The following is an 18,714-nucleotide window of genomic DNA, read 5'->3' as shown; positions in this document are numbered from 1 at the left end:
TCAATATATCAGAAAAATTCCTTGACAGTAGGTGGCGCTGTGCGATTGTGCAGTTGGTTTGCAACCGGCCTATAAACATACTGAAGAAGAAATCAGCTGACTCGTAGGGCTGAAAAACAGGAAGCATGCTTAATAAATGAAGATAATCATAGCAGTGCAATATTTTAATTTATATAACTTCTGGCGCTAATTTGACTGTAGTTTTATCTGAGGAAGTTCCTATTTGCTTTCCGCCGCGTTTCTATTTATTGTTCGACACATTACTGAGATACAGGTGTATGTATATATATATACTACTAAGCGCACGTTAAGGTGTTCTGAGCTTCAGTAGACCTTGTTATCATGGCTACTTCGTTTAAAATCGGAGAGAGATTTCGGGAGAAGGCGAGAGATTTGCTGGAGGCAGAATCCGCCGTGTCCGAAGAGCTGAGAGAGGAATTGAAGGCTCTGACAGACCAGTCCATCATACCGTTCACAACTGTGAGAAAACTACACAAGCTTCTTCGAGAAAATGGTAATAACCTTGCTCATTATATAGAGCAATTAAACGTTTTACACACACACACACACACACACACACACACACACACACATATATATATATATATATATATATATATATATATATATATATATATATATATATATATATATATATATATAAACATTATAAGAAGAGTGTGATGTAATCGTAGGACATCCAGCGCATCTTCATGAGCTGTTTGAGGACAGCACACTTCATCTTCCAGAAGTTATTCCACCTCCAAGGGTACGTGAGGATATTTCATTACTCTCTGTATTTATATTAATATAAGACATTTGATCTGTTTTTTTTAAGCTTGATAATTGTATTTATTTCCACCCAACAGAACCCCCAGTTGGTGGCCCGCTTAGAAAAAATTAAAGCAAAACTTGCCAATGAAGAATATAAGAGGATGACACGCAATGTAAATCCACAGGTGAACACCCTTCTACTTTATTTATGTCGAACGCATGCTCTGCTGCTGTTGAAAATCATTGTCAGTGTGTTAATATTTTCCCCAACAGGAAATGAATCATTACGGAACTTTAGCTGATTTTGGACGACAAGGTCAGGACGCTCCCTTATCTCTTCTTGTTTTTAATGCCTCTCTGTCTCTGTGTTCATCTCATGCGTTGTTTGTGTCCTGCAGTGCGTTCCATGAAGGCAGTTGTTGTTACTGTGTTCAACTTCCTGGTAACTGTAGTTGCAGCATTTGCTTGTTCGTATCTGGGCAGCCAGTATATCTTCACAGAGACAACCGCAGTAAGTGAGCACAGCATTCACACATCAGCGCACAATGTTTTGGAACCAAACGCATATTTCTATTATCTCTTCACGCGTTTCCTTTCAGAGAGTAATAGCTGCGGTGATTGCTGCATCTGTTGTTGGTCTCGCCGAGCTTTATGTTCTGGTCCGGACTATGGAAGGAGAACTCGGAGAGCCCTGATACCAACCAAAACAATCCAGTATTGCAATACTTTTTGTGTCGTTGTCGAAGTTTTGCTTTGTTTGTCTTCAAATCAAATTGATTTGTTTTGATATAATAATAACAACAAAGGAATCGATTACACTAAAATGCCCTCTTCTGAATTCATCGAAAGCTAAATTAATCAGTTAAGTTGTTTTGAAAACCAACATTATGATCATGTTGTCTTGTTTATCTACATATTTATTTGGATGTCCTCTAGAGGAATGTTATTCCTTGTTTCGCTTGTAACTATGAAACATGACTGTAAATGGTTTGTGCTTTGATGTTTATTGTGATTGTTACTGACTCACAAGATGTTGTGTGGGAAAGTGTCTTTTTTCCCTTTCCTTTCTTTACAAGAAAATATAAAATAAAAAACATTCCAAAAAAAAAAAAACCAACCACATTTTATTATATCACACTCCCTGGTAACGCTCACTTTGGAGAGTCCAGCTTTGTTTAACCAGGTTTACAGCATTTCTGGTTATAAAGCAGATCCAGTGCTTACTGTATGTTGTGTGCTGTACTTCCTGCACATGCACGTGTGTGTGTCTAAGCTTTGGCAAAGCTACAGAAACACAGTATAAAGACAACCAGAAATGTGCAACTTAGGGTGGCATATGAAACACTGCTCTTATGCCTCTGAAAATTAAAACAAACAAAAAAAAAGACATAGTTATACAAAAAATGTGCCAGTCTATTTGAAAACAAAAGATATATTGTACCTCATTTTCTGTACATTTCTATTTTTCTATGTTTCATTCGTATGAAATCCACTACTAGGTTTCTGTGTATCTTTGCAGTCTGTAACATGTCTCTATAATCCACTGCACTTGAAATAGTAGTTTGCCCAAAAACAAAAAATGCACTGACCCTTGTGTTTTCTTATGGAGAACAGATTTGGAGAAATTTAGCATTACATTACTTGCTTTCCAATAGATCCTGTGTAGGGGTTTGGGTATGGTCAAGCATCTGATAAACACATCACAATAATCCAAAAGTAATCCACATGACTCTCTCTCAAGTCTATATTGACATCACAAAGCTACATGCTTTGATAAACAAATTCATCAAGGGTTATTTAACCTAACCGTCATTGTTTTTGGCCAAAATAGAAGTCCACAATCCAGACTTCCTGTGTTATAAAAGTCCATCCCCTGTTGTCCTCCTTACATCAAAATGCACCAACATGTTTGTTTAGAAAGGCTTTGGACTGTCTATTCTATTCTGTTTCTTACCTGATGAAGACGAGATGACCTTTTCATTGACGAAAGCTAAAATTTTGACAGAGAACTCGTATTTTAAAGTAAAATTTGTTTCTTACAAACATGCAGCACTTGAGACGTCAGTTCATGGTCTGAATTCGCAAGAACTACTTGTGAATTATTTAGATGTTTTCATCAGCCGTTTGAGCTCTTAATTTCTGACGGCACCCATTTACTGCAGAGCATCCAACGGTGAAGAAAAGATTTGGAGAACTACATATCCCCAAATCTATTTCCAACAAAGAAACATCTAAAGATAAGCTCATTTTCATTTTGGGCTGAACTATTCCATTAACTTCAAGCTGTTTAGTAATAAATCAGAGGCCACCATTCTAAAAAGAGCGTGCCATACACATATAAATAGTCAATGACCTTTTCTTGACTAAAATGCAACCGTAGAAGCGTCATGCTTGAAATTGTGTGGGCTCCCGTAGACATTTTGCAACCCCATACCATAGTGACTATATCAGAGTTCAGTTTTGTCCAGCAGGGGACAGTGCAGAGTGTTCAGCTGGGGCTAAGGGGGCCGAGATCTCACTCAAACTTGCGCAAGTGATTATATAGTGACTGGACGTAAGTAAAGACACACATGGGGTCTGGCTTTCTTCCCATCACCATCATGTCCTCCACTTCAATGAGCCTATCGCAGCCAGCCGTCTTCCTGGAAATACAGAGAAGCAGATTTAACAGGGCTGGACGTGTATGGCTGTTTTTTATTCATTCTCCATGTCCGTTAACTATTAAAGTTAATATGATGAGTGTAATACATATGTTCAGATGACGTTGGTAGCGCAGTTTTAGGTCTACGTGAATATTTCAGGATGTGGGAATTGGGGCACAGGAGTAGCAGGAGCATGATGTCATGCTGCTGGGCTGTCAGGTCCGAGTAGCCGTTCGAGGGGAAGGGGAGGTTTCTTTGAGCTCAACAGGGATTTGCTGGCATGCGTTAGTGGTTTAAACGGTGCTTTATGGACACCCTAGACTCAGACGCATCGGAAACTAAGTAACTTTATCTTCTGTGCCGCACTGTGAGGTGATGTGGAGCACAACTGCAGATGATTTATGTCAATTTGTATTTTGGAATCATTCTGTTCAGCTTATTGGGTCGGGTCACGCCAAGTTCACATCTCATCTGTCCGGTCTATTCCTATTTAAAGACTTTTAATACTTTATTAGAGCTTTTAAATGAAAATGAATATGCTGTCGTTATTTGCTCACCTTTATATCCTTACAAGCTTTTTAGTTTTTTTTTTAATACATAAAATGTAAAAGCAGATTTTTATAAGAACAACCTGTTTTTGATACGTTTATGATGTTTTTGTGCATTTTGGAGCTTGACAGATATTATGAAATAATATGAGGCCGAGTGCAAAATGACTTTAAATATCACCTTAACACAAGGAAAAATATACTGACGTTGGGGTCAGTAAATTTCCTTAATGCTTTTGGGAAAACAAAAGTCTTATGCTTATGAAACTGCATGTATTGCATAAAAAATACAGTAAAAAGTAATACTGTGAAATATTATTTTCAGTTTTCTCTCTCTCTAACAAATCTGATTTCTTACCATTGCATTATTGAAAACAGTCGTGCTGTTTAATAGTTTGTACAAACAATGCTAAAAGAAACTAATTATTTAATTTAAATATAAATATTTATAAAAATTGCATTATAAAAAATACCAATTGAATGCATCCTTGCAGAATAAAAGAGTATCACTGACACCAACAGTCTGAACAGCAGTGAATGTGTAATTGTACTTGCTAATTGTGTATTTTCTTTTCCTTGGCCATCCACCCTTTTGAGTGTGTGATGGGATGACAGTAAGACAAACTACTCAGCTGCACCGTGAAGTGTGTTGACATCTCAATGCTATTGTGAAAAGGCCTCCATTCCCAGTAACTTACTCTGCAGTGCTGAATGCCAGCTCAAAGTTATGTTTGCGGTCTGCAGGGGACAGGATGTTGTAGTCAAACTCTGTGGGGAAGAAAGAGTGGACCAGGGCGCAGAATGCCATGCCGTCACTCCAGCTGGATGAGAAGTTTTGAATGTCGATGTTCTGCAGATTAACGGGAGAGAGTGAACCTATTAAATTTCACAGCACACTGAGGTTTTGTTCCCATACACTTCAACACCAAGTCAAACTCGTCTTCATATGTTTTCTTAAATGAGCATATTATTACAAATTCCATCAAAATAACTGTATAAAAAGCATATATATATATATATGTGTGTGTGTGTGTGTGTGTGTGTGTGTGTATAAAGAAGATAACTTCATTTGAGGCATTGTGCTGAATTTATATATATATATATTTTTATTAATTTAACTTAAGAATGTAATACATCTTAAGGGAATAATAAAAACGAATAGCAATACATCTGAAAAAGAAGGTTCTTTTAACATTATTTTGTCATAAACCGTAGTAAGCGAAAGGCAAAGAAACAATAAGCATTTTCTTTGAGAGTCTGCAGACCTGCTTGTGGCTGCTAGAGCACATGTTTTATTGATGTCTGGCTCTTATCTTCATATGCTGGAATTTTCTGTACACCTCATCATTTAATGGTGTTCATTTTTCATCCGTAGCTGGCAAATCTGACAGGCTCAGACATTGTATGTCACTGAGGGAAATGAAAACCGTCATGGCTGTTGTCAGCTGTCTGCTCTGCTTCTCATGTTTACGTACTGCTCTCTGTTGACTCTAAATTAGGCTTGACCATTACATTACTATCTCTAACTAGAGCCACATGGGCTGGTTTGCAAAGCCACACTAGTCAGGGAGAATATATGGAACATTAACACCGCACACTCTCTTGTCGATGCTAATAATAAGCTGATACATTAAAGCTAATGGAGAGAATAACACTTAATAATGCGCTAATCTTAAAATAACAGTATAGGATGCCCTGTGAGGCATGATAATTCTCTCTCAAGTGTTGTTACACAATAGTTTTAATATGCTATATATGTGTGCAAAGCCTGCTTTTTCTGCTGATTTGAGATAAATCCCATCATGCATGAATATCTTACCTGGTACCCAATGGTCTTGGATCGACACCATTCCAGAAGAATCTGCTTGATACTGCTAGCGCTGGATACTCCAAAACTCTGAGAGCGTTTCAGCTTGGGTTTGGAATCCACAGGCTTGGGCCGACTTAGTTGGGAAGATCAGTGCAAAAGGTTTTTATTGTGATGGACTTTTCAGAGCACGAAAAAAGGTTTCATAAACATGCAGATGATTTCATTACCTGTTGTTCTCAGAGTCCAGCCTCTCAAAAATGGATCTGCGAGCCTGTGCTCCAATGTTTCGGGGTAAAGTCTGGGACCTCACAAGCTCCCGTCTGCGCTCAATACCTCTACCAAAGGATAAATCTCCTGATGTATCCACGTTCCTGATACAAAAAAAAAAACAAGGCCCAGAAACATTTAATTTCTGTGCAGTATGAAGATATTTTGGCAACACTTCATGATAAAAATGATTTGTGTATTTTAAGTTTTTTAAGATTTTTATAGATTTCACAGTTGTCTAATCCAAGAGTATAGGTCTGGGGTTTAACAAAGCCAGGAGATTTATATAATCCATGAACAATTTTAAATGAGCATTTTCCTAATTTATATTTTTACTGGGGAAACTGCCTGCTTGAAACAAGACTTAACTCGCCCACAAACATGTGGTAGACGGCATCACTTTTAATTAAATATGTTACATTACTTAAAGGAACACTTCACTTTTTTGGAAATAGGCTCATTCTCCAACTCCCCCAGAGTTAATAAATTGTAATAAATAAGTTTTACCGTTGAATCCATTAAGCCAATCTATTTAAAAGTATACTACCCTATGCTATTTCATGTTTTGTTTTCAATGCATCATGTTATTTCATACAATTTGAAGTGTTAAGAAAGGCTTTAGTATACACTTTATATATTTAATATTTTTAATAAAATGTCTCTTATGCTAATCAAAGCTGCATTTATTTGATTAAAAAAACAATACTGTGAAATATTGTTACAATTTACAATAATAGAATCTATTTTTAATAAATTTTGAAATGTAATTCATTGATGGCAAGGCTGCTTTTCAATAGCCATTACTCAAATTTTCAGTTACATGCTCATATTACTATGACGCACAATATTTTTGATGAATATAAAAGTTAAAAAGAACATTGTTTATTTGAAATAGAAAACTTCTGTAACATTAAACATGTCTTTACTGTCACTTTTGATGTGATGCATCTTTGCTGTATATAGAGATTTACATTAACCAAGATACATTAACAAAAAAAATGCTTGTTCACGGTTTATGATAATTGATGTACTAATAGTAACAAATACAACCTCATTGTAGAGTGTTACCAAGACTATTCTGCTCGGTGGAAACCTTTTTTGGACTAAGACATATTCACACTGGAGTTGACCCACCTGTCTGTACTATGTGGGAAAAGCCCAGAGTAAGTCACTGACTTTGCCGGAGCCGAAGATGCTTTCTCTGTAAGACAAAACATGTAGCAACACAAACAATGAGTCAGACTTTATGATAAAAACATGTACTGTATCTATGAGTCACAGAGAACGGTTGAGTTTGTCCTACCACTAAGCCGTGGAGAACCCATAGTCCTGGCAGGAGTTGGAGCCCATGTTTTCACAGACGATACTGTAACCACAAGACCAACACACATTCAGGATATGACAGCAGAAAGACTCATCTGTAGCCACGCTTTGTTGTGATAGAGTCATACCTGCATGTACTGGGGATTCTAGTTGTGGCTGGTTATTACTGCTGACCGGCTGACTGTTTGTCAGTGAATCTGTTATGGCTGATGGTGTGGCTTGCATCGGGCTACCAGGAGACTCAGGACTCTTCATAACTGCTGAGTCAGCCACTTTGGTGGTTGCTGTGATTGGCAGGTGTGGCATCGCCATCGAAACAGGGGCAGAGTGTTCCTGTGACACACCGTTGAGTGGTGAGATTCTCCTCAAAGGCATAGTGGAGCTTTCTGTTTGGAGAGATCATGGACTGACGTCAGTTACTTTTAATTGAAGCATAGTGTTCCATTCATATTAATAACTATATTTGGTTTTATACCAGTGCACTCTTGCTGTTCTGTTTCTGCTGTGTTTTGTTAATTTTTCTCTGCTGCGTTAGACGTTCGAGCACTTTTTAAAAATGGTGTGGATTTTGATTGGTTTTTATCATTCATCAGTTGGCAAAAATCGTTCTCACAGTAATTATGCTAAAGTTTGTGTGGCTATCGACTGTTAAGGTTATGGTGTATTGCTTAAACTATATTAACTGTTCTGCTACAGTACATAATTCATGCAAGTTCTTTTGTTGCATTTTAATTATATTAATTACATTAGTTATGTCTTTTCAAATTTTTTATTACATGTCATGATGTTTATTGAATTTATGTTTTGCACAGTGAACATCAATGCTTTGTGTGATTTGTACCGGGTCAGTACGGTACATTGTTTCTGTTGTGTTTTGCTAATTTTGTTGTGTTGTTGCTTTGTTCCGTTGTGCTACGTCTTGTTCTGAGTGGTTTCGAGAAGTAATTATAGGTAATACCTGTTGAGGACAAGTGTCCATTCTCCAAGCTTTGGGAAATTGGTGCTGGATCCACTTCAATGGGCTCATCTCGCTCAACACTCTGTTAGACAGAGAAGCGGCATTTATAGTGAATCTTTAACAAGACTAAGAATTTAAAAACACTGTTAAATTACAATTCCAGAATCAATATCCATTTTTATTTATTGTAATGCCTAAAGTCATGTGCAACATTTACACACGATTACTAGCCAAATAGATTACTAGACATATTTTAACATCAGCCTTTTTTGGTTATCAGTAAATTGACTGTAAATAAATAGCTTTAAAGCAAGCCCTAAACAAACACGTATCTTTATCGAGAGGCACAGTTCTAAATTTTTAAGCACCAAAACAGGGTAAGCAACGTGAGACACATGATGTCTTTATCCAATAAAGCCTAATCAGAGACATGAAAAGAGCTAAAGAGGCTTCAAATTAGTTTTTCAGGAGGTCACATTCTGCAAAAGGAAGTAAATGATGTAATCTAATCAAAGACATTTGATTGATGAGTTCACTATGAAATCACTTTAGGATCCAGTGATATTTACAGAAGCCTAGTCTGTTTTTAAAAATAAATCAAAGCTCTGGATCAGAGCTGATGTGGGTCATCAATAGATATGGCTGCTTTGCTGGGCTATTTTAATCTTTAATAGCCACTTGTGCCCTCTATGCACTCTTCTGTCTGACCTAAATGCAAGAACACATGCTAACATAAGTGCCTTGAAGTTACACGCTGACACATGAAGGTCACCGCCTTGCTTCATTTCCTTCAGACCTCAACCATCAAATACTTGTACAGATACAGATGTTTGGCTTAGGCTGCAATGAGCTAACTATTATAAAAGCAGATTGCCTCCAAAGAGGGTGGCGGAGTAGTTGTTTAAAGCCTGGAAACGAACCAAACGAATGACTGTGCATGTTTAGTCGTCTCTTGCGCTGTCATTAATTACCTGGCAGCTTATCAATGGGCTTTAAAAAGCTCCTTTGTGTGCAGGCTGACCCTCACTGGTACATGCAAACACATGCTAATATGCAAACAAATGTGCCTTCGTGCACAGAAAGAGCACATTTATGAGTGCAAATACAAAAACACAGGGATTAAAAAACAGGCACGCAAACAGCGCATTTTAAGAGAGAAATAACTTTGTAGTGAGACTCAAGGAGTAATTGAACTGGGGGCCAGGTGACATCACATCTGAAGAATGCTGGAGGGGCGTGCGGTCGGAGGGGAGCAGCTGCCTGTCCCATTGAGAGAAGGAGATGGGGGGGAGACAAAATTCACCCCAACCATGAAACGTATCCAGCTCTGATTTGCTGGATGAACAAGCAGGTTTTCAGTGCTGTTAGTCTCTCTTGGGGATATCAGCAGACATGTGACTGTTTAGTGATAGGGAACATGTATTGTAGTGTTTTTGCACAGCCTGAATCTGGAAGAAAAATTTGCCTGAAGCCATTAAGGTTTGTATCTGAAATTCCTTCCAAATGCATTGGTTCAGACACTATTTTGGCAGCAAGGTCACCTGCTGCTCGGCCCCTGGGCTAAATTAAGAGGTGTAGGGGGGAATCTAACCACACCCATCTCATGTTCACTGAACCGCATTCACTCACCCCAGTTGCTCTTTTTTTCCTCCAGGAACAACACATTCCCCATCCCAGAGAATGCGTCATTGCATTAATAAAGAGGAGCAATAAAACAAGTGCAGGAAATAGGGAGGTGAGACAGAATATGTGGAAAAGCACTTTAGTTTACAACTAGCAACTATTTTGATAAACGACGACCTTCTTCAATATCAATTAATCGAGCATAGAATTGCACTGCTATAATAACATTACTTTTTATTTGTCTTAAATTTTTTTAAACTATTGAAGTATTATCATTATAATCATTTAGCTGTTCAGACCAACTTTAATATTGAAAGAATGATTCTATCACATATCTGACAATGCCATTAGGCTTCAGTGCCTGAAAAAAAATGATATATTTGCAGATTGGACTGGTTACAGATTGAATTGATGACTTGGTGCAATCAGATCAGCTGAACGGATCAATCAAATTCACAAATGAATTAACTTTATTTTAACTGGTTCAACTGGATTATTAAAAAAATAATCTGTTATTCATTCATATATCAGACATAGCCATTGGGTTTTAGATCAAGGCTCAAGCTGATCAACGAGTCGTAAAATGCAACTAAATCAGTTTTTGTGAACCTGTTCAACTAATTAATTGAAAAGACTTGCCTCAAAAGAATGATATATATTAACACATTAGACATCGCTATAGACGTCCCAGAGCAAGTCTCAAGCAGATAATTGAGTCGTTAATGAAATCAAGTCAAAATCACAAATGAACTAATTCATGTTATTTGTGAAACAAGTCAAATGGACATTGCTATCTGGTCTTGAACAGATCATTGAGATGTTAACTGCTACAATCAGCCAGAATCACAAATGAATCATTCTATCTAATTGCTGTGAACTGGTTCAACTGATTCGTTTAAGACTTTTCAGTATCAATTATCATCAACATGGCAGTTTAGTTGTTCAACCCAAAGAGTCCTCTAGCCACACACAAGAGGAAAAAAAAATTGGACAGTCCATCCGTTTGTCCCCAGAGAGGGTCACTCTTCTCCTGTATACGTGCTGTTCTTCCACAACTCAGGACACTCAAAAGACAATAAGGGTGCTTTTGACCACAGCGTCGTCTCTCAGACTATTCAAAACACACCACTAGAGTACTGAATGCAGCCCCTTCAGAGACACAGTAAACACTCCTGCAGGTGAGAAGACAAGAAAAGGCATTGAGGAGTCTTCAGTTCAGTCCTTTTTTCTTACAATAACCCAAATGCCTCAAAATGTGGTTTCTATGTACAGTCCGCTCAGACTCCCCACACAGAAAACCTCTCATAAGAGTCTAAATGTCCCTCAACGGCAAAATAAGAAATTCCCCCAGCATTCTGGCAGCCTGCCTGTGCAATGCTGGGGTGCATGAAGGAATATTTTTTGTGGATAATCACAAGGTTGCATTGTATATAATCTCGGAGTGATTTGATGGTGAGTGAAATAGGAGTTGAGCATTGTTACTGCAAGAGCAAACAGAGAGCCGCTCTGTGTATGATCCAAGGGATGAATGGCAGTTTTGATGAAGCGTTTTGTGTGTGCACATCTTATTTTAAATGTATCTAAGGGGATATTCTTGCCTCAGTGTGACATTTGAGATTCTTGGAACGTTGTGGTGGCGGGGGAATGGAATGGAACATAAACAACAATAGAGGGTTCAGAGCACTAATTCCAGTCTCTGTCAATCAAATCCTACAGATAGCCCTCTCTTACAAGGCACCTCTCTGGTATTAATAAGCCATGCTGATAGTGCTATTTATATTTTCCAATGTACAAATAGCTAGGCTCACTTCTTGGAGCGGGAATAAGCGGAGTGGATACTATTTAAGGCATAAATCTACAGTGTGAAAAACAAATGAATCATTTGTGATTGTAGGGAAACATTTGTCCCTCAATTTAGCCAATAGTAATTTATGGGTTGTTTTTCCTGCCGTTAAAAAGTCAGAAAGAGGTAGAGTCTATAAAGTTGAGACAGACAGGGTTGTGATGCCTGGTTTGTGAGGGTCCTTGCTCTGTAATTTCTTTCACAAACTCAAGTGTTTGCGAAGAAAGAGGCCCAAACACCTGTTTTTTGAAGCACCACAAAGCCCGCAATTTCTGTCTTCTCACAGAAGCAAGATTGGAAAGAAAACTTGTGCAGAGGCATTTGAATACTCAGCTGCATGTGAACTACAAGAATTCCTCCTGATTTCTCAGGGAGTTGGGTGTGATTCATTTTCACTCCCAAATACTCCCGCATTCATAAATGTACACTGTAAAAAGCCTTGTTGTCCTCCAGGCCATATAAATTCAAGCCCTGAATCTGACCTTCTAATTTAATTTAATTTGTGTAACCAAATGTAGTCAACTTTATTCAGTCATATTAAATACTGGTTAGAGTCTAGTCTGACATTTTTATGAATTATTAGGAGTCAGCATATTCAAGCTTTAAGGATTAGTCTCATTTCTTGGCTCGTTTTGAGTCAGACAAGACCAATTAATTAAGATGTGCTCAAACTGGATTACTGAATCGCTAAGTTTAACTGGTGCGCCTGAATCATTTGAATTCCCAAATTAATCATTCAGTGCTGTTTGTGAAATGGTTCACGGAAAATAATTGATTTTGCAGATTAACTAATTAATGTTATTTGTAGACTAGTTCAATTGGATTTGTCTCAAAAGCCTAATTTTTGCACAGAATTTTGGAACATCTTTTTTTGCAAAATGTAGTTTAGTAAAGGTTCAGGAAATTAAAATACTTAGATTTGAGATTAGACTGAATCCACCAATGAGTCCACCAATGAGTCTTAATTCAACCCAGAATTTAAATGCTACCACAGTAGTAGTGCATTTTAGGTTGCCTAACAAACTTTGGTTTACTAAAACACCCTCGTAGTAGGAAGTGCACTTGAAACTGAACTGAACTACTCATCAATAAACAATCGTGTGTGTTCTGACGCAGGAGCTCCTAGACTCTTGAGAAACCTCTTCAGATTAAAACTACATGACCATGCAGCAGGTCCACTTCAACACGATTCACTACAGCAAGATTGATGGTTTATAGCCCAAAGGCCCCCCCTGTAGACGGTGAACACAAACCTGGGCAGTGGTCAAACACACCACCTCAGGCCAGAGAGAGAAAACTAACCATTTACGTGTTTTCGCCCAAAATCTACTTGGTTTAGACTTTCTAGCACCATCTGAGACATCTCTGGCCTTGCACTGCAGTGACACACACACGAGAAGCAATGTGACTCTATTTAGGGTGGACAGGCATGGTCTTAACTAGAACTTCTTCACCTAACTTCTCCCAATCTTGGCCCTTACGCATTCATACAAGGCGGGACAATGGTTCCTGAAGGGCAGTGAGGTCATCCCGTAAACACAGAATTATTAACCTGTAACCACGGAGATGAAAATACATGGCATTGTCTGGAAGTAATTAAGAGAGCCAGGGGCAGCATGGGAGCGGCTGGATGCCTTTCTCTAGCCCCCCATCCACAATCTATTCTCTCTTTTCCACCCTCCCTCTCACATTCTCTCACTCTTTCCCTCTTTCTCGCCCTCTCTTTCTCTCTCTCGCACTCTACTGTATTAATAGCTGTGCAAAGGTTTTTTGTTCTCCTCCTTCTTCTCTGCCAGGAATCTGTGCTGGACATGGAGATCCAGGCAGGGCAACGGGAGGAGATTAAACGATCTGTTCCATTGTGAGTGCTTTGGCTTCGGTCCAGCACTGAGCTGGAAACGTCAAACACATCTCACAAAAACACATGCAAACAAACACATGCTAGTATGTTCAAGTAAGCTACTTTAACCCTCCTGCCAAGGCGTAAAATTATACAGGCGCATTTTCGTACGCATTTGCCTCATAAATAAAGGCTTGGAGTCCAGCAGCCTCGCAAATGTGGACGCTTAAGTGAATCTTTGCAAACAAATGCTCAGCCTTTAAGCCTTTGGAAGCCTACTTGGCTACCTGGCAGGCTGTCCAAATCTAGAAAACTCCCAACATCAAAACTGAATTTAAAGCAAGCATGTCAGATCAAACGACATTCCTCTGGGCTCCATGTAACCAAAGTGGACCGTTTTAAAAACAGCTAGACTTTGGCAATATTAGATGGGTGAAAACTAGATGTACTGGCACTGTGGTGTGAGGCAAGTCAAAGGGAGGAAGGCGTTTCTCACACTGCTAGAGCCAAACATGGGATTTGAAGTGCTGTTATGGTCATTTGGTGAAGCTTGGCAACATGGGTTATATGAAGAGGAAAATGGTTCTTGGTACAGATGTGTGGTTTGTATAAACATTTCCACAAAAAGCATAAATGTTTATGCTTGTGTCATAACATGGTGAACGGTGCATGTCAAGTCTATAGTTGTTAATGTTATTTTTTATTGATACTTGCAATATGACAATCCACAGAAAAGAGAGACATGTAGACGCATTTTCATGAGCTCCTTGTTATTTACTTCCTAAGTCAAATTTACAGTCAATTTATAGTTATTCACTTTCATTGCATATCCTATGTTATCCTATATAATGGAAAACGTGCACTGAATCTGTTCATAGGGCTAGTTTCTGCTAGTTGCTACAAGCCTAGTGAAGGATTTTAATTCCATAATGCAGATGATTCAGTCCCGTTGAGCAGATGTGCAGACTGACTTTTTTCTTGAAGATTACTGATGAAAACCATTAACAAAGTGTTTTCCGCTTTTGTCAGCAAAAAAGAAGATTAGGTAAAAAAGTGCACCATGACAGTTATTAAAAGCATACTGTTGATGAAAAAACACTGCAAATATTACTAATGCACAAATATTTTTTTTAAGATAAGTCTTAAAAGAATATGATTTTTGAACAGAAGGAGCTACATATTTAATGTTCAGCTAAAATATAAAGTATATTTTCTCATACATTCAGTATATTTTCTCATATATTTTTCAAAATACTCATCAATGTGATTTAACTAAACTATAACTATGTGCTATTTTATCTGAATAAAACTAATATAAACCAATAAAACTTGATGAAATATTAACTAAATTTAAAGAATATGTTTGCCGAAATTAGACATTAGAAGACAGCTGTTAATATATACTCTGATGCCATTGCTAACTTGAAGCGCAATGAAAAGCAGCTGAATAAAAATCAATGAAAACCTCTTAGACAAGCATCTAGTGGCCAAATACAGGCCGGATAATATTCATTATTTGGGATTGACAGCATAAATCTAAGAGTTTATGTCTAATACTAAATATCTGCGATATCTGTTAGCGTATTTGTGTCTGTGGGCGCCTGTGTGTGTCTATATCCTTTCTCTGAGATATTGAGCGTGCTTTAACAGAGTTACCACAGATAACACCCGTGCAAATCTTATCTTCCTCCCACCCCAATCTTCCCTCACATGCCCTGGAGAAGCACAGCAGAACACATACACACGTGTTCCAATGGGAGTCAAAGTGTCTGACTTCTACAATGCAGTGACTATGTTGAAGCACAGCAGAATCAAAGATAACCCTCTGACCCCTAAACAATTTATTCACATTGCCAGTAATGGAGGGCAAGACGTTTTTTGTGCTTGAGGTCAAATGTAAACGTGCGGTGAGACCAGGCTCCACAGGTGTGGTTTCCCGCCAAGCACCTGTCCTCCAAACCCGAGTCCGGCAGTGCTATATCTACACCACATCCCGCTGGATAAAGAAAGGGTGTCCTGGGTGTTCTTTAAATCCTGACTCACCCAGCGTACTTCAAATGAGGCAGAATGTTGACACAATGGCCCATTGAAACCGCAGAAATGCAGCGGTAATTGGCAACAGCAGTGCGGGACTCCTCTGTGGAGACAGCACACAGTGAGGGCAGAGCAAAAGCATTTGCTGGTCGCCTGAACTCTGGACAGGAAGAGGAACACAGGATGGTACAGTTCATGGGCGTTTAAAGTTTTGACAGGAAAATTGCAGCAAAAACATCTCTTTCTATCTTACATTATCTCACATAGGTTATCTATCTATCTATCTATCTATCTATCTATCTATCTATCTATCTATCTATCTTCTAAACCTTGACAAAGTATTTTAGTTCTTTAATCTATGTTTTTAATTTAATCCTCAAATTTCAATTAATTTCAATTAATTTAAAGGACTATAAACTAGTGAGAGAGGCCAAGCACGGAAAGAAAGACAAAGAGGGAGTGACAAATAAAGAGGAATGGAGACAGTGTTTTGTGTGAGACAGAACGATTGTGGAGAGACAAGAACAAGAAATGCCTCAGATACAGTGGCGGCAGTCTGAGATTGAGCTCAGGATAAACTGTTATTTCCCAAGAACGGAAAGTACATCAGGCCTCTGAAAGAACCAGAGACAGACACAGAGTTAGAAAGAAGAGCGTGAGATAAAGCGTGATACTCATGATATCTGCAGGTGCTCTCAGTACAGCCACGTGGAGGCAGGCCAGCACACATCCCCACGTGGAGTCTAGCTGTCTTTTTCCAGTCTTTCTCTCTCTCTCACTTTTTCCTGCAGGCTGAGCCTGAAAGGGAGTGCAGACCTGCCACAACAGTCTCTGAGTATTTTACAAGCCCAGAACGTAGTTCTCTGATTATGCGGTTGGCAGGTGTGGATGTGGCAGGGAAGATAACGGCCTTTCTTGTCTCTTCTGACTCTCACTCACAGCCAAAATCAACTGCACTCCCTGCTACTACAATTATGATGATTTAGAAAAACCATTTACAAACCTGAAGTCTAAAACAAGACCTTATGAAAAAGCCAATAAAATTTGCATGCTATGCAAATTATAGTATTTTTATACTCCATAGCGCGAGCATTAAAGTAATGAGTGACGACTGCGTGACGTTTGAGTTTTAATGTCACAAGTAGCAGCTGTTAACGGCTCAAAGCTGACAGGTTCACCTCAACAGAGAGTCTCCTCTATCAAAATAAAGCTGTAGTCCTGTGATCCTGAATAGAGCCATTATCTCAGGAGAGTTTACACAATAAATATACAAACTATGAATGTACACAATCAAATAAAGCATGCTTTGAAGAAATTACATCTGCTAAAACTGCTAAAATCATCTTGGTTTGATTAGTACTGTGAACCAAACATACGAGCATTTTTAAGTGATTATTTTATTAAAATTAAAAAAAAATAATTTCACAAAAATCTGCAGCCTTTGAATGAGTAAAGACAGATTTGCTCCTGCTCCAAATTATGAGCAATGCTGCATAAAAGCCATAATAAAACATGCTGCTTTCTGTGTAAATTAAATGCAGCGTCAGTGCTACCTTAATTGAATTAATTCTACATATATTATCAGCTCATTTTGTTCATTTAATTATATTTAAGCATCAGTTTCATAACATTACTCCTGTCATTTTAATTCCCACCTATTAATGCAACACTAAACAGCCTCTTTTCAAGAATTTAGATTACCTCAGATGAGGTTTCAGCACCTTAAAAACACTACTTTACATTGTGCTTAAAATCTGTGGCTGTAAAGTATCTGTCACTTGATCCAAACATCACCCCACGTTTGTCAGAGACTGCGCCAAAGGTCTGAGACAAATTCTGCCCTTACAAACATTCAGTTAGTTTGTATACGTTATCAAGCTTCGGGCTTCTCTCTATACGTCTAAATATTTAGTTAAGTTCCTCACATCAATTCATTCTTTCCAGTTCTACAAAATGACCTCACTCGAGGTCGCGCTTTCGTTTTAACACATTCTCGCAAATGTCTACTCACGTTAGTTTTGCTGGTGACGGAGAAGGTGGCTCTGCTGGAGAAGCGCGTGGCGGTGGGGCTGGAGGCAGAGCCGCTGGCGGAGCCGGTCAGAGCTGCTACGCTCGGGGCCGCAGACGGAGGAGACTGATGCCCCGCGGTGCTGCTGTTGCTCTGTGGTGGCGCAGATCCTTCAGTGAGAAGTGCGCTTCTGTCGCACACGGACCCCGTGAGCATCTCTACCTGCCGGGTCAGGGCCTCTAACTGACCCCTGAGCTGCCGGTTCTCCTGCTGCAGTAGGGCCACGGCCCGGCCCAGAGGTCCGCTCACATTAATGGCCTCTTCTAGTCTCCGCTCGATGCCCAGCTTGAAAGCGCTGACGTCCACGTGGATCTCACGCACCGCATCCCGCAATGTGGTTTCATAGCGGGCCAAAGCGGCACACACGGTCTCCCCTTCCGGAGAGCCCTCGGCCACTGATGCCAACGGGCCTGCATCCATCTCCTCTGTGAGCCCAGGTGCCTTCTTCTACAGTCCTACACCTTTTATTCAAATCTGATATCTCCCTCTTGAAATTGTTTACAGTCCCAGATCCATATAGAAATCCAGAGGGATTGACCTGTGAAGATAAAAGTCAGTCAGATACAAACTTTGTTTAATTATATAAAAATATAAAAAAACATCTTTAAACCTCATCCAACTTAGAAGTAGAAAATTGTGAGCGTTTGAGTGTTTACAGACCTTATGTTTCAGTGTGATTTCTCGGCTGTGAGTGTGTCTGAATGTGTGAGTTCGGCCCGCCGTGCTGTTTTAAAGTACAGCTCTCACAGTCACGTTAACCTCCTACAACTCCTGCAGCCCGGGGGAGGGAGCGGAGAGAGGGAGGGAACAAGAGAAAGGAGGAGGAGATAGAGCTTCACTTTATCCTGGCTCCCCCTCCTTCTTTCCACTGTATTTGTATTAATCTCTACTTTCACAACACAGTGCTCTGTCTCTGCTCTCTCTCACTCCCTGTTCCTCACTCTCTTTTTTTTTTTCCTCCCGACAGATAAAGGCCACTGCTCA

General features: G+C 39.1%; 2 protein-coding genes across 2 annotated transcripts; one reads left to right on the top strand and one right to left on the bottom strand.

Annotated features, from left to right (window-relative positions):
• Positions 1-60: 60 nt before the first annotated feature.
• On the top strand, positions 61-1,887 carry tmem199 (transmembrane protein 199). Its single transcript, XM_043221012.1, has 6 exons — positions 61-514; positions 696-769; positions 870-959; positions 1,048-1,090; positions 1,173-1,285; positions 1,374-1,887. The coding sequence occupies exons 1-6, from the start codon at positions 343-345 to the stop codon at positions 1,467-1,469; spliced, it is 588 nt and encodes a 195-aa protein (XP_043076947.1). The 5' UTR covers positions 61-342; the 3' UTR covers positions 1,470-1,887.
• smtnl (smoothelin, like) lies at positions 1,760-18,529 on the bottom strand. The gene is made up of 10 exons (XM_043221009.1): positions 18,391-18,529; positions 17,674-18,268; positions 8,323-8,404; positions 7,493-7,750; positions 7,345-7,407; positions 7,176-7,242; positions 6,002-6,145; positions 5,784-5,907; positions 4,663-4,814; positions 1,760-3,416 (listed from the first exon to the last, which is right to left on the bottom strand). The coding sequence occupies exons 2-10, from the start codon at positions 18,148-18,150 to the stop codon at positions 3,290-3,292; spliced, it is 1,494 nt and encodes a 497-aa protein (XP_043076944.1). The 5' UTR covers positions 18,151-18,268; positions 18,391-18,529; the 3' UTR covers positions 1,760-3,289.
• Positions 18,530-18,714: the final 185 nt, after the last annotated feature.

The sequence above is a fragment of the Puntigrus tetrazona genome, chromosome 21 (genome assembly GCF_018831695.1).
Source record: "Puntigrus tetrazona isolate hp1 chromosome 21, ASM1883169v1, whole genome shotgun sequence".
Lineage (NCBI taxonomy): Eukaryota > Metazoa > Chordata > Actinopteri > Cypriniformes > Cyprinidae > Puntigrus > Puntigrus tetrazona.
Note: the sequence above shows the minus strand (reverse complement) of the source record. Positions and strands in the feature narration are given on the sequence as shown.

Bases quoted from the DNA above. Each gene is read 5' to 3' on its own strand.
- tmem199 (XM_043221012.1), top strand. From the start codon at position 343: ATGGCTACTTCGTTTAAAATCGGAGAGAGATTTCGGGAGAAGGCGAGA. The intron at 515-695 runs GTAATAACCTTG...ATGTAATCGTAG, and splicing joins CAAGCTTCTTCGAGAAAATG to GACATCCAGCGCATCTTCAT. The intron at 1,091-1,172 runs GTCAGGACGCTC...TGTGTCCTGCAG, and splicing joins AGCTGATTTTGGACGACAAG to TGCGTTCCATGAAGGCAGTT.
- smtnl (XM_043221009.1), bottom strand. From the start codon at position 18,150: ATGGATGCAGGCCCGTTGGCATCAGTGGCCGAGGGCTCTCCGGAAGGG. The intron at 7,408-7,492 runs GTATGACTCTAT...TTGTGGTTACAG, and splicing joins AGAATCCCCAGTACATGCAG to TATCGTCTGTGAAAACATGG. The intron at 6,146-7,175 runs GTGGGTCAACTC...TTTTTGTATCAG, and splicing joins TTCCCACATAGTACAGACAG to GAACGTGGATACATCAGGAG.